This window comes from Hesperophylax consimilis, chromosome 1 (genome assembly GCF_061612785.1).
Source record: "Hesperophylax consimilis isolate HC1 chromosome 1, BYU_Hcon_1.0, whole genome shotgun sequence".
NCBI classification, from domain to species: Eukaryota; Metazoa; Arthropoda; class Insecta; order Trichoptera; family Limnephilidae; genus Hesperophylax; species Hesperophylax consimilis.
In genome coordinates this window covers 18,094,786-18,120,943 of record NC_142836.1, presented here as the reverse complement: position 1 = coordinate 18,120,943, position 26,158 = coordinate 18,094,786, and the positions used below count along the sequence as shown (strand labels likewise).

Genomic DNA, 26,158 nt, shown 5'->3' with positions numbered 1-26,158 from the left:
TTTGCATTGTTTTCGTTTAGAATGTTGAATGAATTTATGAAAGGACTCACATTTATCAGTGGTGGATTGATTAGAGCGTTCTTTTGTGATTTGACTGACAGTTCCTTTAATTTGACTTGAGCTCATGCTTTAAAGCGTTTGTATCGAATATTGTTGCCTTTCCGGCCATTTCGGCTTCCAGCAATGTCAAGTCTTAATTGCCTAATACAAAAAAAAGTCTTGTGACGTCGATATGGTCAAAAGTAACTGTTGGTAACTTTTTAAGATCACGGGCCACAAACGCTGGAAGTTGGTCTGGATCTGTTTCTTTCATGGACAGTCATTTGTCTCCCTCTTCGCTGAAATCAGATTTTTAAGACGTCGAAAATGACTTGTCCTTACCCCAGGCACAAACCTTCTCGAGGTATTGGTTAAATTTTGTCTTAAAACTTCTCGAGCTGTAAGGACGGTGGAAGGGGGCTTGTCAAAAATATAACCCTCGTGAACGGTGCTGTCGTCAGCGTAACAATGAATCGGTGCACATTCAAGGAGATCGTTGATGCGCAACAAAAATAGCGTCGGTGACAGATCCTTGTAGAACCACTGCATTGATTTGGTGCAGAGAATAATAAGAGCCGTCAACTACGGTTTGAATTGTTTTTCCTTTGAAAAAGTCCGCAATCCAACTATGCAGGATTGGATGGATCCCATACGAAGGTAACTTCCCGACAAGCGTCCGGTGCCAAATCCAATTAAAGGCTTTTGAGATATCCAACCCGACGGTTTGAGTTTCTCCAAAACGTTCCAAGTTCCGCCCCCAAATATGTGTCACATACCCAAGCAGATTGCCACAAGATCGGTTTCGACGAAATCCATACTGCCGATCGATTATGATGTTGTTATTCTCGAGGTATGTGAGCAACTTGTTACAAACCACCCTTTCTAATACCTTTGAGAGTATGGAAGCGATGGCTATGGGGCGGTAATTGTAAAGATCGGAGCGGTCCTTCTTAGGGATTGGGTGGTCGATCGCCCTTTTCTAAAGATCTAGCACCTTTCCACTATTGAGTGAGAGTTTAAATAATTTTGAGACCACTGGAGTTAATTCTGCAGAACACCTCATAAGGGCCAGGACAGGTATTCCGTCTGGCCAGCTGGCTTTATCGATTTTCAACTCGTTCAAAACCTCCTTGTCCCGGATCTTTGGTTCCTTCATGTGGAAACCGCAGTGCGGAATGTAAGGAGAGTCTCTCCGTTATCTTGAAGAGTTGAGTTTTCCGCGAAAATTAGCCTAAAACTCCGCTTTCTCGTGGGTTGAGCCAGCCAGCCGGCCAGTGGGCTTGGTCAGAGGTGAAAAAGTGGTTCTGCAGAAAGTTATCCCAACTGAACCAGCGAGCGACTGGGGCAGTTTGCCAACTTTTTGGCAATTTGTCGCTCTTAGCTCTATTTAAGATTCTCCAGTCAATGTGATTCAAACAAAAATTGTATGTGTATGTCTCTCTTGAAAGAATTCAGTTTTATACGGACAAAACCATTTATTCGTAAACATATTGACTAAACTGAAAAAGCGTTTTTAATAAAATAAATTAATTAACGCAATCTATGAACACGTAGAATATAACGAGCGTCGCGTTTAACCTTAAGGGTAAACTTAAAAGAATTCATCATCTGCTATTTCATAGATGGCGCTAATTAACTTGTTTCACTCAAATACACGTATTGCTTTAAAATATTAGGACAAATTATTTGTTTGCTCCCGTACATACGACGTAATAGGAATAAATAGATTTTTCCGTATAAAAACTCAATCATTTCAAGAGAGGCATACAAATACAATATTGTATTTGTATCGGTGATACTGTAATCCATGGGGGTGGGGTGGCTGGGTAATTTTGAGAAGAATAATTCACCACAATATTCTCGTATTCACAATAAAGCCAGGCGCGGCCTGTGCTTTAAATGTTTGGTGGTTTACCGAGCAATTCATAGTAAACGTAATATACGCATACATTATTTAAGTACGGGTATCTTACCTATTTATAAAGTTCCACGGGTTTTTGAAGTGAAACTTCTTTACGCGCGTTATGCATTTTTGAGGACCGGAGTAAAACCGACTCATGACCGTCACGAAAAACCGTGATCATTTCGCTATAGGAGCCTAGCTAATATTATATACCTAGTTTAGGTCACTCTCCAAACTCAGCTTCGCGGTCTAGAGGCAGAGCGCCCGACTGTCATCGTGAAGAACCGAGGTTCGATCCCCGCTTTAACTATTTTTTTTCTTTTTGTGATTTTTTTAATACGAGGAAAAGTGATAAAATGCTCTCGTGCTGCGACTTTGTCAGGCATACATATAAGAAGATATCTACATGATTTGTAATAATGTAGTAAAAAATTACATAAATTTGTTAATTTTAACCGAGAGTCTCCCGAAATGTCTAAATCCATTTAGTGAGACTCTAGACCTGCAGGTGTTCACTCAAGTAATTGGCTAGAAGTAACGCTCGGTACCTATATGATATTTTGGTCGAAATATAGCTTACAAATCGAGCCGGTAGAGTCGCTCGGTATTTTGATTAATTATTTTTATTTTGAATCATTAAAATTACTAATCAAGGCCGATAACGCGACTAATTACCCTCGCAGACGTGCGTGACAAGTTTTTTTAGTAAAAAACACAGCCGGAAGTGAGTTTTTCAAAATTTAGAAATGTTTTTCAAATTCAGACTCCATACGGGTATGAGACTGTTAAAACACGATAGATATTTTCCAAAACGGACAAATATACGGAAATATTTTGAAAAACGACAGATATGACTTCACACTGCCGATATATACTATCTTCGATTCGACCCTATATAAAGCGTTAACGAGACGTTATGTGATATTATTCATTTGCCGTGTTTGAAAACGAAAATTTGAGCGGGACAAGTCAATTGAGGAGTACACGTTGTATACGCGGTTTTCGTCGGGCGAGATACCTCTCCTCGCGGTCTAGAGGCAGAGCGTTCGACACTCGTTATGCAGGACCCGGGTTCGAATCCCATATTTTTATAACTTTTAATTTTTTTTATCACACGCTACTTATAAATATGTCAATATTAGGAATCTAGTTAAAAGTTCATTTGTTAACAACACGCCTATAAATAAATTTATGCTTTTTAAAACTATGATGTACAGCATTCTGAATAATAATAATATGAAATGAAAAGAGAGAGAGAAGAATTCTAAAAGTTTCACTTCCGTCGCGCGTAGGCTTGCCACACACTGTATTTTTTTGCTCTGCGGGCGGCACTTACATAGGCTTCCCCAGTTTAAGCAATACTAACAGCAGTTACATTTAATATGTAGATATTAGGTCATTCACGACAAAATAAGAGAGGGTGAGTATTTATTGTTAAAACACGGAAGAGGAAGGAGTTAATGAATAGTAACATGTTCAATTTAGGCATAATGAAAGACAGTTGTTTGAATAAATAAAAAAATTACGAATTCGTTATGGATTTTTTCAAATGAAACACTATTATTCACTAGATGTTTACAACTGATGTTAACTGTTAATGTATATAATAGAATCTGCTCTCATAGGAGACTTGCAGTGCTTATATGTGTTACAAATATGTTATAACTCCCTACCAACATGGCTTTTGTTCAAATAAATCTACATTAACCAATTTACTAATCTACGAAAATATTATAACTACATCCTTAGCAAACAGGTGCCAGGTAGACTCAGTATACACTGACTTCAGCAAGGCATTTGACAAGGTGTGTCACAAAATATTAATCAATAAATTAGCTAAACTTGGAATTCACGGTAATTTACTAAATTGGTTTACTAGTTATTTGTTCAAAAGAAGTCTTTGTGTGAGAATAAATGGCACGAATTCATACGAATTTATGGCGACAAGTGAAGTGCCGCAAGGCTCTCATCTAGGGCCCATTTTGTTTATAATATTCATAAACGACATTGTTGATGTATTTACTGATATAAACGTTCTACTGTTTGCCGATGACATGAAACTTTATAAAGAGATTAACCACATCAATGATTGTATTACACTTCAAACTAACTTGAGATATCTTTTTGAATGGTGCTCAATCAACAAATTAGCATTAAACATAAATAAATGCCAGTTCATTCATTTTTCCAAAATAAGTAATCCTATTTTTTTTTCAATATTCATTAAATGATGAAAATTTAATTGGTGTTAGTAAAATTATTGATCTAGGCAATTATAGATCTATGTTCGACAGTAAACTCACCTTTGTATGTCATATTAATAATATTATCAACAAGGCCCTAAAGACTCTTGGCTTTGTTTTGAGAGCTGCAAAAGATTTCAATAATTTAGGAACATTTATTATGTTATATAAAACCCTTGTCAGATGCCAACTTGAGTATAACTCTACCAGAGATGTGCAAAATGGGTACCCAAAACCATTTGAAATGCAAAATGGAAATGGGTCAAAACTTTTCCATTTGAAAATGCAAAATGCAAAATGGTTTTTAGAAAAGCATTTCAAATGCAAAATGCAAAATACCTATTTTCAAAATGCATTGAAAATGCAAAATGGTTTCTCAGGTCAAACAATCAAAATAAATAGAATTTTTAAACAATTTTGTCATTTAATAATGGACATCAATGTAGAACAAACATATTACATTATGGTAAATCCAAAAACACCACGACTACAGATTATGAAACCACAAAAAATTTGCGCGGGACTAATGTTGCCAACGTAAAAACATAGAAACTGCTATCTAACATTTAATATTACAGCGTCATGGCCCCATGTTCAGTATTTGAATCAGTATTTTTTGTAATGGTATCACTCAATTGCCAGGGCTCCTACCAGGGAGCAACTTGACAAATGTAAATTATCTCTCATTGCGAGGTCGAGGACCGACTGATATTTGGGGCTTATGAAAAAAAGATGCGTGGAGAAGTAGGAAGAATGTTGCAAAAAAGCATTTAAAATGGAAAATGCATTGAGAAAAGCATTTAAAATGCAAAATGCAAAATGGTTTTTAGAAAAGCATTTAAAATGCAAAATGGAAAGTACCCATTTTGCATTTTGCATTTCCATTTGAAATGGATTTATTTGAAATAAAGCACATCTCTGAACTCTACGTTATGGTCTCCATTTTTCAATATTCATTCAGATAACATTGAAAAGATTCAACGGAAGTTTCTAAGGTTTATAAATTATAAATTGCATATTCCTATACAAAACATAAATTACAATTACTTCTTGGATAAAATGTCTCTATTGAAACTTTCAGAAAGAAGAATAAGCACAGATTTAATACTGTTACAAAGAATACTTCATTTTAAAATTGACTGTCCCGAATTATTTCAATGTATCAATATCCATGTTCCCAAAAAATCATGCCGACATTTCTTACCTTTTTACTTCAATAACACCAGGACACTACCTTACCAAAATTCTCCGATTCCGAGACTTCACAATATTGGAAACAAATATTCTGATCTGGGTGATATATTTCATTTGAAAACTAATCAGTATAAATGTTGTATATTCTATCACTTTTATTCTTCTAGACACAAATAGAACTATGTACCCATATAACTTCTCCGCTTTTACTATTTTGTTTTGTTGAATCTTTTAAATTCAATTATATGCGTGAGTATTCATGTTTGCCATTATGTTTACATTCTTCTTTATTGTATTAATTTTTAAGTGTTTACACTGATACAAAATGCTTGTATTTTTTTCTTAAGAAGAGCCCACTAGGGCGTGTAATAAATAAATAAATAAATAAACAACCGTCAATGTCTATAAGGTAAATCATTATCGTATAGTTTGTCACAACAATTAAAGATAGTTATAACAAAGTTGACTGAAATAATAGATTATTACACATTGATTAATTGTACCCGTGTTTATAAATAAAAGGAGCGCAATTGTGCGATGAGATTGAGATGAGAGTGTTAATTTTACTCCAATTGATTTCAACTGTTACTGTATATAATAAAATTAAAAGTTATAACAAAGTAGACTGAACTAATAGATTATTACCATAGACATATGCATATTAGTAGACCTGCCCTAAGTGATTAAAAGCGTATTATCCCCACTCCCCATACCGGTTCCATTGGAGCCGGCTGTGCTCGCGTATGGCCTCAAGTGAAATTTGAAAACGTGACGTCATCATTCTTGTGCGAACTATGGTCGAGGCATCATCGGTTCATTTTACGAAATAACACGGCAAAATGTTGACTTGTACTATGAAAACTTGTAAAAATAGATGTGAAAAAGAGAATAAACCCAATTGTCGTATTACATTCCATATAAAAGCATTATTTTACTTTATTTTAAGCATATTCACATCGTATAATATGAATCAGTTGTTACTATCACATCGAGAAACGTCTGGACGCGAAACACAAAGCTGGTTGGTTGCTGGGAAGTAAATTATGAACATTTATGAAAGTGTCTTAACTAAATACTTAAACGAAATATTCGACTCTGAAAATAGAACCGAATTTTTTTGCCGAATTTGGACTTCGCAAATTTGTTCATAACGTGGCGAGTAATTTGCGCTCCCATGTAAAAATGTCTATTCATTCAAAAGCAGATTTTACTTTTAAGAAGTAAATGGTGATATTATAATGCGAGATGCCTATTTACTTTCAGATTGATTTATTGACGAATCACAGTCAGCTTCACTCCCTTCGTTCTTCAACAGTTGATTTTACCCCTCGCCATTATCTTCTCGACTATTAATTCCTATGTCTGTGATTATTACAATATAATGTTGACATTTTATTGCGTACATATGCATTGATATATAACGGAAATAGATAAAATAATCTAATCTTACTAAAAGCTTGTTAGTGGTCAAGTAGTTTGGCATAACGAACGATATCATTAAAAAATATGTGTATTGTTAACTGCATATTTAAATATTGGCGCCTCAATAATTTGTTTCGCTCTTATGCCGCCAGAGGTACGCTCTGTCGGCAAACATGGAAACTACTCCAGCTGCGGTGCGTATCGGCCGGTAAAGGAGGGATTGACTGGACCATTTTCAAGAAACCTCAGAACGTCAAATATTTAACACGTTATTGTGGATAATTTTTATTGTAATATAATTAATCAAATGGATTAAACTTTCTAAAACATATTTTCTTCGTTATTATCCAAAAATGATATGGGCAGAAACGATATTTACCCAAAAAATAGTACATTTTTTAACGGCACGAAGGAAAACAATTTTTTTTTAATATGTTTTTGGCATGAAAGTTTCCTTTTCAAAACTTACATTTTGCTGGCGAACCTGCCGCTTGGAAATATAACTACGGCGGAATTTCTGCGATGAGTTATGAGAGGTTCTAATTTTGGTCGCCTTGGGGTCGCGGGTAAATTTTGTAACTTTATGTCAGTATGAAATCGGGTCTTCATTTTTTGAGTACGTTCGCCTGCAAACCGAAATGAACCTTACGGTCAGTTACAATTGAGGGGCAGAGTGGTCGTTTTTTGCCTGCAGACCCCCGATTTTTTTTTGCGCGAAGGCTATGCGGAATTTACCCGAAACATACGATTTGAATTCGACCAATCAGAGGGCCGAAACCGTTCAGACGATAACGTAATAATACTATCAGAAGATAATAAATATTATCACAATAATGAACGCACAGTAAACGTTTCACTTTGCGGCGTTGGTGTTTACTTTAATGAGCTAATGAAACATGAAGTTTCAAATAAGTGACAAAAAACGCGCACCAACAAAAAGTTACTTTTTAACTGTAAAACAAAAAAGCCAATAATGTCACGTCAAATAAGTTCTCTATCCCAACAAGATTCACAGCTGACCCATTGACTCAAGATTGCATTTTACAAGAGAAATGCTACTATCTTGTTCAAACCATACATGATAATAATTTCGCTAAAGCCCTTTCTTTGGAATTCTTCAGATATTTCCGATCTTATTCGTATTCGTCGCACGGCTCCAGGCATTTTGTGTTTTCACGGTTTTAAGGAGTTTACGTTTACTATGGGCTAAACCAGGGCTTCCCTAACTGTGAGTCGCGACGCCCCGGGGCGCCGCGGGATCATCCCAGGGGCGTCGTGAGTTAATCTTTATAGCGAGAATATCGTTCCATCAGCACTGCAGCGTTAAGGGTTTTATTACCGTTTGCGACATCATACTTGTGTGAGACAGGTTTCTCTGCAGTTGGAGTAATTAAGAATAAGTACAGATCAAAAATAAATTTAGAGGCAGAGACTAGAGTGGCGATTTCGAAACTTCAACCTCATTTTGAGAAACTATGCTCAGAAAAGCAAGCACATCCTTCTCATTAATACCAAAGAAAATGCTTTTGTATCTTTTTTTGTTTGCTTCCATTTTTGTTTTTATGTTGTTTTCTTTATTTTCTAATAAAAAATTTAGATACTATTTGGAGTTTTTCTGACGAATTGTTATTAGGTAACGTACCCATACTACGTGACCCGTTCAGGGGGGGCTTCAAAATACTACGCTTGGTACAAATGAGCGGCGGGGGGCTTAGATTTTTAGTCACTGGGGGGGGGGGGCGTCGCAAAAATATGGCAACTTCCCAAGGGCGTCACAGTTGAAAAAAGTTTGGGAAGCCCTGGGCTAAACGACAATAATCAAACGCGCTTAGCTCTGTAGCCCGGCATGGTATTTACCTCGGTCACTAAATGATAGTAAATCTTCTGGCCGCAACTATTATTATTCTCTACCAAATTCGTATATTTGGGTAATTTTTTTTATGAATTGTGCGCAATTTCATAGTTTAGAACAGAGGTTCCCAAAGTGGTCTATATGGACCCCCAGGGGTCGATATCGGCTTGCTGGGGGTCAATGTCAGCGGGAAAAAAATTTGGGGTTTCCACGAAATTCAAATAAGGGTACATATGAGCGGACCCCCATTTACCTCAACTCAATATTTAGGAGTTCCGTAAATGACACAATACACCTAACACAGTTTACGTAATATTAATAATAGATTGAGAAATTACTTATTTGATATATTTGTATGTTTATATATCGTAAAGTTGTTTATTGAGGTATATAAATAGAATCTATGTTCATTTTATCATCAGAATTAATATATTCATGCTGCAAAGTCTCCATCTTCTATCTTCGTCGAACGTCACAGTGGTGCTGCCAAGGTCTGGTATCTGTGAGAAGATATTCTGTCAGCGTTTTATTAGCAGCAGACTTATACCTGGACGGATGACGTACCTCGTGCTGGCACTGTTGGTGGACTCTTTCGCTGCAGCCGCTGGTCCAGTTTCTTCACCTCCTCGGATTCTTGCTGCAGTCTCCATCTTCTATTTTTTTGTGTCACCTGTTCCTGTACTTCATTTTACTAAAATTAACTACACTTTATTTTTGTAATATTTATATTTTTTGTAATACCTGCATCAACTGTAAAGCGCCCCTGAGGTGATATCTCACAAAAGCGGCGCTATACAAATTGTCCAATAAATAAATAAAAATTGAACCAATACATTGCACATTGGAAGCCGCGAATTTTCCTAGTTTCCCCAACTTGTTTTTGAAAAACGTCCAGGGTAATAATGACATTCAACATTTAGATGTACTTCACATAGACTTCAAAACTAAGTTTGAGGACATTTTGACTGTGGAAATGGAATGTTGAAGAATCAGATATCATATGACAAGAAGAACTGATCGGAATAAGCACTAACAAAGAACTTAAGGAGCAGTTCTGTAGGGCCAGCTACAGAAAGAAATTCCCGTTGCTTATCCTGCTCCATTTTCATTTGGTGTAATACCTCACAAGGGCGCCCCTGTCTGCACAATGCAAAAACAGAGGAACTATATCGCCACCCGGTTATAGGGCGGGTAAGGGAATCTTTTTACGAAAAAAATGATTATCTCATGGACGTTAATAGTTTTAGGAAAATTCAATATTCGGCAGGCGTCTACGGAAAAAAAAATTCGGCAAGTGGTCTACAGGGTAAAAAAGTTTGGGAACCTCTGGTTTAGAACATTATGAAGGAAAACGATGAACTACAAAATGTTCATCAATTTTGCAGGTGGCTCGGTGTACGTTAGCACGAGCCGCGTCTAATCCTAGCATATTTCAATAAAAATTTCCTCAGATTTTTCTCCCTTAGATGTAGGGAAATAAGGAAGTTGAGTCCATTTTTTTTATCAATGTTCGCATTCAAACTTAAATACTGGTATTTTTTTTTTTTTTTAAAGTTTGTTTTCATAATTAAATTAATTCTCAAAGTTTAAATTTTATTAAGCCCGCCAAAACGAGCGGAATCCGAGCGGTAAGAGGCGGGGTGTGGTGTGACGTCATTAGAACTGTGAAAACCACGACGCTCAAGCATTTTGTATGGAAAAAATTTTAATTCTTCAACAAGGAATTCCAGTAATTTTTTTACTAATGTTAACCGTCTATTAGAATTGATGTTATTAAAAAAAAAGAAAATTGATTAAGATTTCATAGTTAAATTAATATTTTAAGTTAGAATATTTGCTTTTCCCGCCCGGTAGGGTACTTGTACGGTATTGCCGTCGCTACTTGTTGACGTTCCACGCGCTAATTCAGGACCACCGCGCATAAAAGTAAAGACCAAAAGTAAAATAACGGTTTACAGCCCAGTTCACTGTGAGACCTTTCTGGGCGGCCGGCGGCCTGAAGTGTATCACATGCTATGTGACATGTATAATAAGAAAAACTTCTAAGTTATGCAATAAACAACATATTACAGTAGAACCTCGTTAATTCGAAATCCACCGGACATCAAAAATCAAATTTCGAATTAACGAATTCCCACGTAATTCGAAATTTTATGAAGAAAAAAAAAAAAAAAAACGCCGAAAATCGATTTTCTCGGCCGCCTCTTCAAATCCAGGTGGAATTTTAGTTGTAAATTCGTATTAATACCAATTATTTCTTTATTTTCGCGGCCGATTACCGTAGCGGCGGGCCCTTTAAATTCAGATATTCGCAATAAATTCGTAGAAATGCTATATATTTACGCGAAAATCGAGATTTCGCTGCCGATTTCGGTCGCGGCCTACCCTTTAAATTGAGATATTCGTAAAAATACGATATATTTCCGCGTAAATCTAGATTTCGCGGTAATTTTCCGTCGCGGCCGGCTCTTTATTTCAAATATCCGCATTTAAATTGGTAAAAATACGACATATTTCCGCGTAAAACGAGAATTCGCGGCCATATCCGTCGCGGCCGGCTCTTTAAATTCAGATATTCGAAATAAATTCGCAATAATACGATATATTTCCGTGTACATCGAAAATGCGCGGCCGATTTCTGTCGCGGCCGACACTTTAAATTCAGATATTTGATGTCAATTCGTAAAAATATGATATATTTCCGCGTAAATCCAATTTTATTGGCAGTTTTTCGTCGCGGCCGGCCTTTCAAGTTCAGATATTTGAAGTAAATTCGTAAAAATATGTCATATTTCGGCGTGAATCGAATTTTTTCGGCCGATTTTCGTCGCGCCGTATTTTTTAACTCGGATATTCGAAGTAAAGTTAGTAAAAATACGATATATTTCCGCGTAAATTGAAATTTCGCGTCCGATTTCCGTCGCGGCGGGTCCTTTAAAATTCAGATATTCGAAATAAATTCGTAAAAATACGATATATTTACGCGTAAATCGAGATTTCGCGGCCGATTTCCGTCGCAGCGGGCTATTTAAATTCAAATATTCGAAATAAATTCGTAAATATACGATACATTTACGCGTAAATCGAAATTTCGCGGCCGAGTTTCGTCGCAGCCGACCCTTTAAATTCAGATATTTGGTGTAAACTCGTAAAACTACGACATGTTTCCGCGTAAAACGTATTTTCTCGGCCCTTCAAACTCGGATATTCGAAATAAATTTGAAAAAGTATGACATTCCAGTGTAAATCGATTCAGATTTACAAGATAATAATACTAATTAGGACGATGTATAACAATAAAATAACAAAAAATACATTTTTCGGCGTTTTACCGCCACGGCTGACTTTTAGATTCAGATTTACGAAATATTATGATTTATTTTCGCAAAAATCAAATTTTTTCGAATTACACGAACAAATTTTCGTGCGCGGACAAAAATAAATTTCGAATTACGAATTAACGAATTTCGAATTAAAAAAATTTTTGTATGAAAAATTTTTTCTGCGGAAATTTTTTTGGCGAAAATTTCGAATTACGCGTTTTTTCGAATTATCGGGGTTCGAATTAACGGGGTTCTACTGTATTATAAAGCACTATACGAATATGTATCTTTAGAAATCCATTTCATATAATAATAACAACAAATACGTACATATATTTGACAAACCCAAATAAACCTTTGGCCTATACACCTCTCTCATCTAAACCGACCATCTCTCATGTAATAGAAAGAGATGCACCATAGGTGAACGTACAAGTCACGACACATGTGACGTCAGAATTCTTTCGACCAATCGTGGAGCGTATACAGTCTATTGCTATTGAATGCTTTTTCAAGAACGTTTAACTAATTCTAAGAATAATAATATAGAAATATATTTATATTTTTAGAATCGATATTTTTTTATCTAAGTACATGAACATATTTTTTATAAGTCAAAATATTTTTCACTCAACTTCCTTATTTCCATAGACATCACATCACTGCTCCTGATGTGATTGTTTGAAGTACACACAGAACTTTTCTTGTTGCAGTACATTCCTAAGTGGTAGATACTTTAAGGACGGGTTGTTTCGGAGAATTTGAAAAATTCATCAAATTTCAACATTCATTTTCAAATTCTGTTTTTATTTCAGTTGTGTCAAGCAACTAGCCTACAATGATATAATAACAGAACTTTCACAGATCCCGAAAATGAACGTTGAAATTTGATGAATTGTTCAAATTCTCCGAAACAACCCGTCCTTAGTATCACTTTTTTGAATGACCACCATTCTGAATCGAAATGTTGCTTGAAACCCTATACTATACTAATTATACTTATATGTAGATAACTCCGTCAAACTCTATAAAATAGCTTTAGCCATGTTTGGTGATCAGATCTGAGGAGGAATCTCACTGGCTCCAGGTAGTTGTGACTCCTCAGGCCATCATTGACTTATTGCAGCAACAATTCATGGCATGCAATTAATGGAAAATAAAGAAATGAAACAAGACATTAGGAATTGTCACTTATATTTTATATTTCTGCCTTCACTTATCCTCATTTTTAAACACTTACAAGTAAAACGAAAATTACATTCTAAAGAATAAATTGTACAGTGGAGTTTGTTAATTCACACAAAACACACAATAAAATGTTTTTTTCTTTCTTACTCATTTTATACATTCATCACCATTCTTAAATCCACATAACAGATTATTATTTTAAATATCTCTCAAAATTATAAAAGACTTCTTATAATGTGAAATGAAATTAAAAAAATAAATGGTGAAAAAATACACTTTCTATAAATGCGGAATGAGGCATACAATTCCTTGTTTTAATTATCTTCAACAATGACTTAATATTTACAGGTTTAAATTCTTCTCATGGCTACCAGACAACTTTTGATAAAAATAATAACATAATCACCTAACGAGGCTGTCTTTACAGATGTTTGTTAGAAAATACTGGGGGGGTTGAATATAATTCACAGGAGACTTTTCCAACGAGTCAATGATGCTGGAATTACAATTTAATCTGCAATCAATTAATGCTAAATATAATATTGGATACAGTGAGATAAAACTTACAACTAAAAACACAATGTAGTCAATAAACAAGTGAGTTGTTTGTTTAAGGAATTATGCTATTTCCTTAGTTCTGCAGGAGAGAAAATCAACGTTATGGGCTTATTAAATCAGTCCTCAAATTTAAAAGAGTTCACAGAAACATCAATAGATCCACCACGGTAAGCACCACGTTTTTTCTTTGTTTTCTCGTGTTTGAAACCCTTTCCTCGCGTGTGCTTGAGGTCCAGGTTGGCACGCTCTCCCCACGAGCCCCGGGCGCCTCTCTGCAAAAAAAACAAACATTACACGGTTACTTACTGTTAGCTCACATCACAGGCATCTTAACTACGTGGAATCAAACCATATATTCTAGCAAAAAGTCATCCATCTAACCATTGGAGCTTATTTGGCAGATTTGCAAAATCCACGAGCTTACAGCTTAAGCCAAAATGTAACCAAATGGAAGAGATTCTAAAATTCTTGGCTTTGTAACTGCAATATTCACCGAGATAACGGCTTTACACAGGACATTTTTCAATAGATGTCTCTATTCAGTGCTCTAATAACAAGATTTTTCAGTTTCGAAACGCTGTCTTGTCGTTATATAATAATAAAAATTCCTGTGAATATTTATTTCACACAAATTATGTCATGTATAGTATATCAATGTATTTTATTATGAATTATCTGCTTATTTAAACATATTTCAAAGTACTAAAATAAGATCTAAAATTTAATTTGCACTAAATTGTTGATAAATGAGACGGGTGATGTGTATTTTTTAATTATTAATTCAGTTTGTGATTAGATACAATTTATAAAATGATAAAAGAAATAATCACAATTTTTATTATTCTAGGATAAATTTTAGTGTGAAAATATTATGATTGAAAAATTATTTGTCAAGTGAAACCACGAACACGTGATTTTTGTTAGTACATTCTATTTTTATTATAAGTTAAAATAGTTATGCGTAACGTTATTGTGAAAATATCTTTTTGAACATCGTTTTCTATTGAACTTTAAACACATGTTTGCAAAATCCTGTATTGAGTACCAATCTAAACCATTTTTGTTAACGATCAGACAGCATGTGAATTTAATGATTTTTAAGTAATAGTAATGAGGTTATTCCAGAATATATGCAGGGGAAACTGACAAATAATAAGAGACAACACAGATAGGCAATGTGCAGAATAGAAGTGAAAAATGTTAACCTACCAACTTAAGATAAATTCATTGGCTTTAAATTACAGCTAACAGTAGATATGCTTTATTTATTTGAATTCAAAACCAAACACATGAAAACCTCCAGCATTAAATACACGTTATCGTAAATATCTTGGCGCTCTAGTGGTTGTAAAATACAAGTGCTGTACATGAGCTAACACAGAGGGGAAAAAAAAAAAAAAATACCAAAACTTATTGTCTTTTCTCATTGAGTTTTTTAAACCATTCATGGATATATTTTTATCAACTATCTGCTCTAGTTAACCCCTCCGACATTTCGCGAACTTGAAGCTAAGATGTCTTAACCGAAATGTCAATTTCACGAAAACGTTGTCTTATTACCGCCTCACAATCAAAGCTCTATAAATGAAACATTACTGAACGGAGCCGAATAGTAAAAACTGTTTTAGAAAGGTTACAAAATAGGCTTTCAAATTGTTGTATCATAAATAAATATTAACATTTGTAAATATTTAAATTTAGAATGGAAACATGAAAAATAGGTTAAAAATGACTCACGTCATGTTTTTAGGTGAAAATGGTACTAAAATCACAGATTATGTAAACAAAAATATTTATTCTATTGTATATATGTGTAATAAACACTTTTATCACCTCATTTTTTTATCATTTCATATAAAAATATTTTATAAAAATTTAATATGTGAAGCGCGCGGCGCTACCGGCAGACATTTTGCGCGGATAAAAATTTTGTGTCAATTATGCGACTGTCAGCAGATTCCTGTTTTGTATTTCCATAGACAACTTGGTAGTGATGTGTAGCTTGATCTATAATCGACCTTTTAGTTTTTGTTTGAGGGATGTAACTAAAATAATAACGGAGTAAGAACGATTTCTATGGAGAGACACGCGTTGACGTGTAAACACGCTTATTGTACTTGACTGCTGTCGTATTTTTAACGCATATATCTGCTTACGTTGCTGAGGGGTTAATTGTGAATTTATCTTTAAACAAAAACGCACTGTGTGGAACGATTGTTACATATTTATGAATAATTTTTGGACACTTCTTACAAATAATACAGCATTTTCTGCATCTTTATGAAATTAGATTTATCAATCTTATTGCCCTCTCAATAAATCTTAGTTTTTAACAAACCCAAAAATCAAACATGAACATGTAACAGCAGGGAATTGGATCTCTCTGAATATGAAGTTAAACCAGAGATTTTCAGTTTTTTTAAAATAAAAGTTGCACAAGAATGAATGAAAGAATTATAAAAATGTCACAAACCTTTAATTAATATCCAATAAATCTAATCGAAGGTGATTTTTTTGTTTTGTTGCGCGCCAGAGTCTGATCCGAAGCTTTTGTTGAATCCACCTCTATCTCCTCGTCCTCCCCTGTCTCCACCTCCACCCCGCCCTCCCCTCTCTCCTCCCCATGACTTTCTGAAGCCTCCACGATCACCTCGGTCTCCGCCACCTCCTCGTCCTCCCCTATCGTTGTCGCGTCCCCCGCGGAACCCTCCCCTGAAACCACCGCCGCCTCCACGGTCTCCTCCCCTGAAGCCCCCTCCGCGACCTCCCCTTCCTCCCCTGAAGCCGCCATCACGGTCCCCACCACCGAAACCCCCCCTCCCGCGGCCTCCTCTATCCCCGAAGCCCCCACGGCCTCCTCTATCTCCGAAGCCTCCGCGGCCTCCCCTGCCTCGGTCTCCAAAGCCGCGACCTCCAAATCCTCTACCGCCACCGCGGCCGAAGCTCCTGTTTGAGTCGTTGCCGAAACTCTTCTCACCGTCACCTTCCTCCTCCTTAATAATAGAAAAAGGCCTCATTAGTAACACCAAACACAATACATCGTGAAGATTATGCTCGCTAACATAGAAACACTTGAGAATCTAAAAGAGTAAATGCCCGAACATTAGCCGAGAGACACCGCACTGTGAGTGGCATTAGCGCACTAATGTTCATGCTGTATTGTGCTTGGCTTGGCTAGGCCGTTGCTAGGGCATTTACCTTTCCTTCGAAGGAGTTATCGGAGAGACGAGGGTCCACTGGGATTACTTCTGAAACCACTCGTCTAAACGGGGTATTCTGATGGCTTTTTTTGTTTGCGGCAGGACTTGGTGTTGCAAAATTGTTTAATTTGGCCTGTAAAACAGATGCATTATTTAAAAATCTAACAACATCTTTCAAGAAAAATAATTAATTTAGTTATCAAAGAACCCAAAACATTTATATTTACATCGTGCATCAGTTTACTATGAAGACTTACTGAAAATAAGACATTTTCATAGGTTTTCACAGTCAGCTATCAATACAACACAATTTCAACAAATAATAAAATTAATACTGCATTTAATTATATAGTCTATGTTCAATATCACATACGATCCAATCATTTCAAAATAAGTCTTTTGGAACTTTCAGTTGAACAGCACAAGCCACATCGATTGGTGCTTTCAAATTTATAAATTGACCAACTGACTGCTTGTACTCGGTTAAATATCGCAAATGAACCAATCCCAGCCCAGTACATAAGGACGAGTGCGTTCATCCCTAGATAGATTTATGTCCCTCCTGAACATTTTTACAAATGGTTCTTCCGCAGTATTGGACTTGAACCAATGATATTACAAAAATACTTATCAATTTAATTTGGCTGGGATCAATTTAAAGACTGGGGTCTAGATTAGGATGAGTACCAATATTTAAAAACCAAATTATTCTTTACATTGTAGCTGCCCGTGCAATATGAAATGTATTTTGAGCTTAAACAATCCACACATGTAATGACACTTGTATCAATCTTTGTTATTCAATGTGTCAAAATTTACCTCTTCATCTCCATTTTCGGATTTGTCAAGATTGGCCTTCTTGTTTGTTGGGGCTTTCACTTCATCGCTGTCTTCTTCTTCATCATCATCATCTGACGACTCTGCTTTCCTCTTGTTGGAAGCAGGAGCGGCGGGCTTGGCTGGGGCTTCATCTTCATCACTGTCGTCAGATGAGTCATCGGAGGACGCTTTCTTGGCTGGAGTTGCTTTAGCTACCTGTTCAAGATACATTCCATCAGTTAAGAAGTCAAAATAGACTTGATAGTCCAAATTCTACAACCACTGAAGAGATAAACCAATAGAAGTGTGTTTTCAGTGTGCCAGAAGTAAGCTTAATTTTCTATACTTGATCATACATTTTTAAATATCGAAAATCATTTTTGAATAGTTAGTTAGTATAATGCAATTGGCGAGAACCGTTTTCTTTCAAATTAGTTTAGATCGTGAACACTTTCAGGGATTATCTGTTCAGAGGCTACAATAAGATTATGGTAGGTTAATCTAAATGTTACATATTTTTTATATTGTTAGTATGTTACATAGTTGGGTATGTTAGTAGTTACCAGTGGCGGCTAATGACTTAAGAGTGCAAAGATGGAAAAATATGACTACAAGAGGCACTGCCCTGCCCTGCCCTAACCTAATTATAAGAATCCTGGAAAAAATAAAAAATCTTACAGCTACAAAAACTTTAAAAAAGTATTATTTTAAATAATCTTATCACTCAAAAGTCACTAGCTGCCACTGTTAGTTACGCAAAAGTGAATAAATGCTATCTCTTCTTTTGCCACTAATTCCCCAATAAATGTAAAACAGCAAAATCATAATACTGCGTCCGTGAGGTGATCTTTCACAAAAACGGCGCTGAACAAATTTACTACAATTATTATTAAGGACGGGTTGTTTCGGAGAATTTGAACAATTCATCAAATTTCAATGTTCATTTTCGGGTTCTGTGAAAGTCCTATTCAAGTTCTGTTATTATATCATTGTAGGCTAGTTGCTTGACAAAATTGAAATAAAAACAGAACTTGAAAAAATCTTTCACAGAACTTGAAAATGAATGTTGAAATTTGATGAATTGTTCAAATTCTCCGAAACAACCCGTCCTAAGTGTTGCTACGAATCAATGAGAAAGCTAGGAACCTACTGGTTTGGCAGCAGGCTTTGACGGAGCCTTCTTGGGGGCATCATCTTCCGAGGAATCATCGTCACTAGAAGACTCTGCTTTCTTAGGTGCTGCCTTGGCTACCACTGCCGGGACCTTCTTGGGAGGCTCATCATCAGAGTCGCTGTCATCACTGCTTGATTCTTTCTTAGCGGGGGTGGCTTTTGCCACCGGCTTCTTTGCTGGAGTTGATTTAACTGGAGTCTTGGCTGGGGGCTTGGTAGATTCCTCTTCGCTGCTCGAGTCATCACTGCTGGACTCTTTCTTAGCAGGGGTAGCTTTAGCTACTGGCTTTTTAGCGGGAATTGGCTTGACAGCTGGCTTGGCATCTTCTTCACTGCTAGAGTCATCACTGGAAGATTCTTTCTTAGCAGGTACAGCTTTAGCTACTGGTTTTGCAGGTGTTGATTTGATTGGAACTTTAGCTGCCGGCTTGGCAGTTTCCTCTTCACTGCTTGAGTCATCGCTGCTAGATTCTTGCTTGGCTTTTTTCACGGGGGTAGCTGTGGCTTGAGGTTTCTTGGGAGCCACCTTGGGTGGAGGGGTGTCTTCTTCGGAAGAGTCGGAGGAATCGGAGGACTCTGCCTTCTTCTTAGCGCCAACGACAGGTTTAGCGGGAGTCGCCTGGATGACAAGAATAATTATAATATTGCTAAATATTTCTACTGTTATATACGGGAGACCACAAAGAAATGGTGGCAGTGATGAAACAATCTTGGATATCATTGTTTCTCAATTTATTAGACCTTCATCTTAAGAGGTAAGTTGAAAAGTTCTTTGATTCACAAAGTGACTGCAGCAGGTGTTGGGTGTTGATTGTGTACTATTTGTCTAATAGTCCTGTCAGAGGTCCACACAAATTATTCAGTAATGTCACTTAACGTATACAGATATTCAGCATTCTTTGGTTAAATCTGGGAAGTAAGCTTCCAGAGAAAGAGGAAACACAATGTGCTCCATTTTACAGACTAGATCTAGTATTTATCAATTACAGTCTGCGAAAGATGTTTTTTATGTTCTATTTTATTTTCAATACTATTCCCATCATGTATTGGAGGTGCTTCCTCCCTTCTTTGATATAATTTGCCAATGTTGAATGAAATAATCTTAATTTCAATAGCTTGGTAAGTCCTCTATCAATATAGTTGATGTGACTTTGTCAAGATTCCTCCTCCATCGTGGAGGATTGTGTCCATCGCCTTCTGCACTGGTGTTGATGTTCAAGAAGCTGGCATCAGGAAATAACAGCACGTCTTCTTTAATAAATAGCCCTTCACAAGGGCATTAAATCCCAAACCAATTCGAAATTCACTTATAAGGAAGATGTAAAACAAACCAACCTCAATGTGGACATGGCAACAACAAAAAGGCAACAATTTGTACATTCGGTCAGGAAGTCAGGGTTAAAAGTAAGCATTCACAATGTTAGCCAAAGAACTTTTCAATACTCCATTGCTTAGATTAATAATTGGATTGGTGAAGTCTGATTGGAAATGAAATGCAAAGGGAAGAATACAGGGAGGAACTGACCTTGGGCTTCTCTTCTTCTTCCGAGCTGTCATCGGAGTCATCAGAGCTCTCCTTTGCTACTGCAGCGGCAGCCTTGCCATTGACAGCAGGTTTGGCTGCTGCTTTCGCTGGCGGGGGGGTGTCTTCTTCAGATGAATCATCTTCAGAACTAGAAAAAGTAAATAAAAATCAGTACATTTTCCAGGTGTGAAACTGTCACCTAGACCTTATTACAAAGCAGAATGTGGCATAAAACTGTTCAAACTTCAAGATAAGGGATTTAAATAGGAGAGAACAAAAAGAACATTTTAATTTTACGTGTATTTGAAGTGTCAAGAGTTAGAAGGATTTATTCATAGACATAAATAGAAAGACGTGTTATGTTCATACTAATCGAACAAAAATATATAGCACGTCCCTGTTTCTAGATCGAAATTGAATAACGAAACGAACAAGAAAAGAATAGCCACAATGAAATGGCTACAAATAACATCATTTATAGCTAAATGGAACGGAACGCTTTAGAAAGAAAGAGATAGATAGTCAGTCATTCAAAGAATGTGTATGGGCGAAACAGCTATATTATTATGAACGCCCCTCACTTCCGTATGCGTATCTCGTGTCACCAGTTGCGAGCTTAAGCAACCCACTGATGGGCGAGAATAACTGACACCGGATAAATTTTGAGGTCAAGATCAGATTGCTCGCCACGGACATACCAACCTGTCAGTGGGCTTTTTTTCTCCTACTTCTCAACGAACAAGCGAGCAAGCAGAGTGGTAGAATATGTTGTACATACTGTCACTAGGTTGTCCTTCATTCGCTGTCTGTTTTGTAAATGACCAACAATGATATTATTGTAAGTCTGTCACCTTGCGTTCAAATAGTGAGAATATTAACTAAGACTTGACTAAAAAATAAGTTAACACTTTCTAAGCATATTAACACTTTCTAAGCATATTATCACGTTCATTAATAAAAATAAAAACTTCATTGCTGAATTCCGCTGTATGCTTTATATAAAAATAAATAAATTAGCCCTCGGTTTCATCTTAATTACCACAAGAAATAACTACTGTGGTGGGAGATAAGATGCATTAAAGTTCCATTTTTTCTCAGGCTAGGAAACAGGCATAAATTATTAAAATAACCCAAACTAAACTGTAAAAACCTATTTTATGCTTGTTTACTTAAACCCCCCACTTAATTAGTTGTCTCCGTTAGATATCTACGTTGAAATGAAGTGTTGTTATTGAAAGAGAATTTTTTATTTAAACTTAACTGGTGTTATTTTGCATATTAAGCGTGAGGCGGAAATCGACAAATTTATCAAAAACTCAATACCAATGCAAATATATTAAATTTAAAAAAATAATCTAGAAAACGGGGTTTTCAATTGTTGTGTACCTTGGCAGGAAGCAATAATATTTTATTTATCATGCTAACTGTCAAATGCATTCGAAAATGTGGTTAAAATCAAAATGCTAATGCAAATAAAGTTTTTTTAGATACCTAACAGATATAAAATAAAACAGACAGTTTATAAATATGCATTGCAGTATTTCAAAAAAAATTGTGCAATAATTTCGCGGCCAAATTGGAACGACAGCATGCGTTTATTGAGGTTAAAAATAAAGTTTTTTCCGAACATCGTTGCGAACACGCACGCGACCCTCTGGGAGGCGTACATAACCACAATAACAAAACGAGGAGCAGAATAGTTTTCGTTAAAATTAAACTAATATTTATGAACGATATAATGAAGTAAAAAGCAAGACAAAATTTAAGATAATAACAAATTATGGGAATACGAACAAACAGCGTACAGGTTGTAGAAAAATATTGTAAAAACAGTAAATAAATGACATACCTCGCTTCGGCTTTTCCTTGTGCTTTTATCGCCGGCACCTTCTTCTTGGATGTCTTTTGGTAAAATGAGAATACTTCTTCCAAATTGGGGCTTCCTTTAGGTAGTGTTGCCTAAAAGTAATGAACATTGAAGATAAAAAATGACAGTAATAAGCTTCAATGAATGACAAAACATAATTTGCCGAGAGCACGTGTTTGAACACCGAATAACGAGCATGTAGTCTCCGCACGTGGAAATGCCACAATTATGATACTTTGATGTAATAAGTTAAAATAACAATAACACACTACAACTTGACACTTACCGCTTTTGTTTTTTTTTGATAAAGTGAAGCACAGCCTTTATCTTTCTTTAAAAGGTGATCGTGAACGAGAGCGACAAGGGCGACCTCCTCGATGTTAGCCATGTTCAAATTATAAAGACCTTGTCAACACGCGGATGTCGCGGATTATACAGCTATGAGTGAAGTTAGCTACGAAACAAGTGCTGCCAGTGGCTATATCCGGCCGTGTTCATTTAGGGCTATCAAATATATTGTGAAACCTACTTAGTGTTATAATTAATATTTGTTATCGACAATTTTTATTTTATTATTTCAGAAAAAATGGATCCAAGGTTAAGGGCTTTAGGGTTTAGGATGTTTTGCTGAAAGCGTGTAACAGACCAAGCTATACATTCCCATTGGTAGTAAATGTCGAGCGATATGCTGAAATAGGCCAAGTCATAATGTTTATAGCTTAGTGTGTCTCCACTCTTAAAATACCTAAATGCTACAGGTTGTCGATAAGGACATGCAAAGAGATAATTTAATATGAATTTGTATTTTTTTTAAATGAGAATTAAGAGAAACCACAAATTTCATTGCCAGGTACATGGGAAAAAGTTTAGATAAATAATCAATGGTAATGAAAACAAAAATAAAATAAAATTCACCGTGATTCATCATTATGGGCGTCAGCTTACACATTAGAGAGTCTTGTAAATAATTATATGTTTAATAATATACTCATACATTTGTATATACAGTTAGGTTAAAATGAAATTAAAACAAATCACAAATTTTATCACTGTCGTCGGGATTCAAATAAAAACCCAGCGATAATTATATCTGGGGTTGGCTGGCTAAAACAACTTTTTAATTACCTTGTTCCTCATTAAAAAATAAATATGCAATAAACAGATTCCGACAAATCAAATAACCTTTTCATAAATATTTAATGCATTAAAATCTTCTAAATGTCTATCTACACGCGAAGGCTTGCATGCACATTAAGTTTATCCAAAATTTTGCGCAAAAACTATGATCCTAAAAAATCCTGAACAATAGTGCAATTTTGTATTAGCGGCATTGAAGTCAAATTCGGGGTGAAGGGAAATTGCTTGGCAGCTATCTTGTACGAGTATTAAAAACTTTTCAAAATATTTGTAAGCAAAGTGGTATATGAACTATTATATCATATGGTATATAATGACCACAAATCTATAAATCCCTGGACGGAACTATTGTAGAACAATTTGAAGCTGCAGGGTGAGGTGGAAGATGTACGAAAAGTGTCAAAATCTTCATAATTTTTTTAATGAACTATACCCCATTTCCCGTCTCATCAAACGTCCCTGTCCCCCAAAAAAAATTATAAGCCGATAACTGCATTAAAAACACAAACATAAAATTATAATAAAGGGTTTTCCAATTAGAGGTGTTATTTTGAATAACCCGCTATTTCGGTAGATGTTACTTTTGAAGCTGTCATTTTTTAACATTTGACAAATAAAAACTACGCTTTTAATAAAAATGTAACGATACACGGTTCAACAACGCATTGAAATTATTAAAATTCACTTGAGTGAAACAAATGCAAATCATCTTGAGTGATGAGGCCCATTTCCACCTCAGTGGCTTCGTCAACAAGCAAAATTGTCGCATCTGGGGCTCGGAAAACCCAAGAGTTATTGTTGAAAAGCCTTTCTATCTTCAACGTGTGACTGTTTGGTGCGGTTCATGGTCCGGCGGAGTCATTGGACCTTACTTTTTCGAAAATGAGGCTGGAGCAACAGTTACGGTGAATGGATCGCTATCGAGAGATGATTAATGATTTTTTATGGCCGTAATAAGGAAGTTGAGTAAAAAATATTTTGACTTATAAAAAATATGTTCATGTAGATCAAAAAATATCGATTCTAAATATATAAATATATTTCTATATTATTATTCTTAGAATTAGTTAAACGTTCTTGAAAAAGCATTCAATAGCAATAGACTGTATACGCTCCACGATTGGTCGAAAGAATTCTGACGTCACATGTGTCGTGATTGTACGTACAACAGATCACCTATGGTGCATCTCTTTCTATTACATGAGAGATGGTCGGTTTAGATGAGAGAGGTGTATAGGCCAAAGGTTTATTTGGGTTTGTCAAATATATGAACGTATTTGTTGTTATTATTATATGAAATGGATTTCTAAAGATACATATTCGTATAGTGCTTTATAATAATATGTTGTTTATTGCATAACTTAGAAGTTTTTATTATTATACATGTCACATAGCATGTGATACACTTCAGGCCGCCGGCCGCCCAGAAAAATCAAACAGTGAACTGGGCTGTAAACCGTTATTTTACTATTGGTCTTTACTTTTCTGCGCGGTGGTCCTGAATTCGCGCGGGGAACGTCAACAAGTAGCGACGGCAATACCGTACAAGTACCGTACCGGGCGAGAAAAGCAAATATTCTAACTTAAAATATTATCAATTTTCTTTTTTTTTTAATAACATCAATTCTAATAGACGGTTAACATTGGTAAAAAAATTACTGGAATTCCTTGTTGAAGAATTACAAATTTTTAGATACAAAATGCTTATGCGACGTGGTTTTCACAGTTCGAATGACGTCACACCACACCCCGCCTGTTACCGCTCGGATTCCGCTCGTTTTGGCGGGCTTAATAAAATTTAAACTTTGAGAATTAATTTAATTATGAAAACAAACTTTAAAAAAAAAAAACAGTATTTAAGTTTGAATGCGAACATTGATAAAAAAAAATAAAAAAAATGGACTCAACTTCCTTATTGGATGGTATTGATCTGGACAATGTTAACTTTCAACAAGACTGCGCTACGTGCCACACAAGCAACGAAACCGAGGTTGAATATCAAAATAACACCTCTTATTGGAAAACCCTGTAGTTTATTATATACCACTTTGAACACAAATCATTTCAAAAGTTTGTCATACAAGAGGACCTAATAAGCCCTGGACGGAACTATTCGAGAAAAAATTGAAGCTGCGGGGTGATGGGGAAGATGTATGAAAAATGCCAAAACCTACACAACATTTTTAATGACAGATCCCATTCCCTGTCTCATCAAATGCTACAAAAATCTTTAGTCGTTACAATTGATTGAATTGAAATAAACGGTAATGGCCGAAATCATTATTATTTATAGTATAATATTAATAATACGTCCAACTTCAGTAAAATAATGGCAATATTAATAACTTTGGCCGCTAGAGGCGCTAGTGTAGCATATTGACGTTGACCAACGTTGACATTCCTTTCAAGGTACGCAAACTGATTTTATTTAGTACTTTGTGGCGATGTTTTGCGCATTCTAATTTGCATTTTGATTAAACATTATAAAACTGTCCCAAAAAGTAAGTTCTGGGTATGCAGTTTGGATGTTATAATTACAAACAACTAAAACACTCCAAATCATTTTTCAGAATACCGAAAAACGTTCACAGGCTAGTTACAATTGTATAAAATGAATTGAATTAATAATAAATTGAGATAAAAAAATAAATAACATAATATTAATAGGTCCCCATTTATAATGAATGGAATCAATGTTAATATTCTAATTACCTT

At 35.7% G+C, this 26,158-nt stretch overlaps 1 protein-coding gene across 2 annotated transcripts; it reads right to left on the bottom strand.

Annotated features, from left to right (window-relative positions):
* Positions 1 to 13,153: 13,153 nt before the first annotated feature.
* Nopp140 (nucleolar and coiled-body phosphoprotein 1) lies at positions 13,154 to 22,739 on the bottom strand. 2 transcript variants are annotated; one of them, XM_089650964.1, is made up of 7 exons: positions 22,593 to 22,739; positions 22,289 to 22,398; positions 20,440 to 20,587; positions 18,892 to 19,533; positions 17,742 to 17,957; positions 16,921 to 17,055; positions 13,154 to 13,994 (listed from the first exon to the last, which is right to left on the bottom strand). In XM_089650964.1, the coding sequence occupies exons 1-7, from the start codon at positions 22,692 to 22,694 to the stop codon at positions 13,839 to 13,841; spliced, it is 1,509 nt and encodes a 502-aa protein (XP_089507090.1). In that variant the 5' UTR covers positions 22,695 to 22,739; the 3' UTR covers positions 13,154 to 13,838. The 2 variants fall into 2 exon arrangements, with proteins under 2 accessions (XP_089507090.1, XP_089507082.1); XM_089650956.1 differs by lacking the exon at positions 16,921 to 17,055 and adding an exon at positions 16,196 to 16,715 and having other exon boundaries at positions 13,859 to 13,994.
* Positions 22,740 to 26,158: the final 3,419 nt, after the last annotated feature.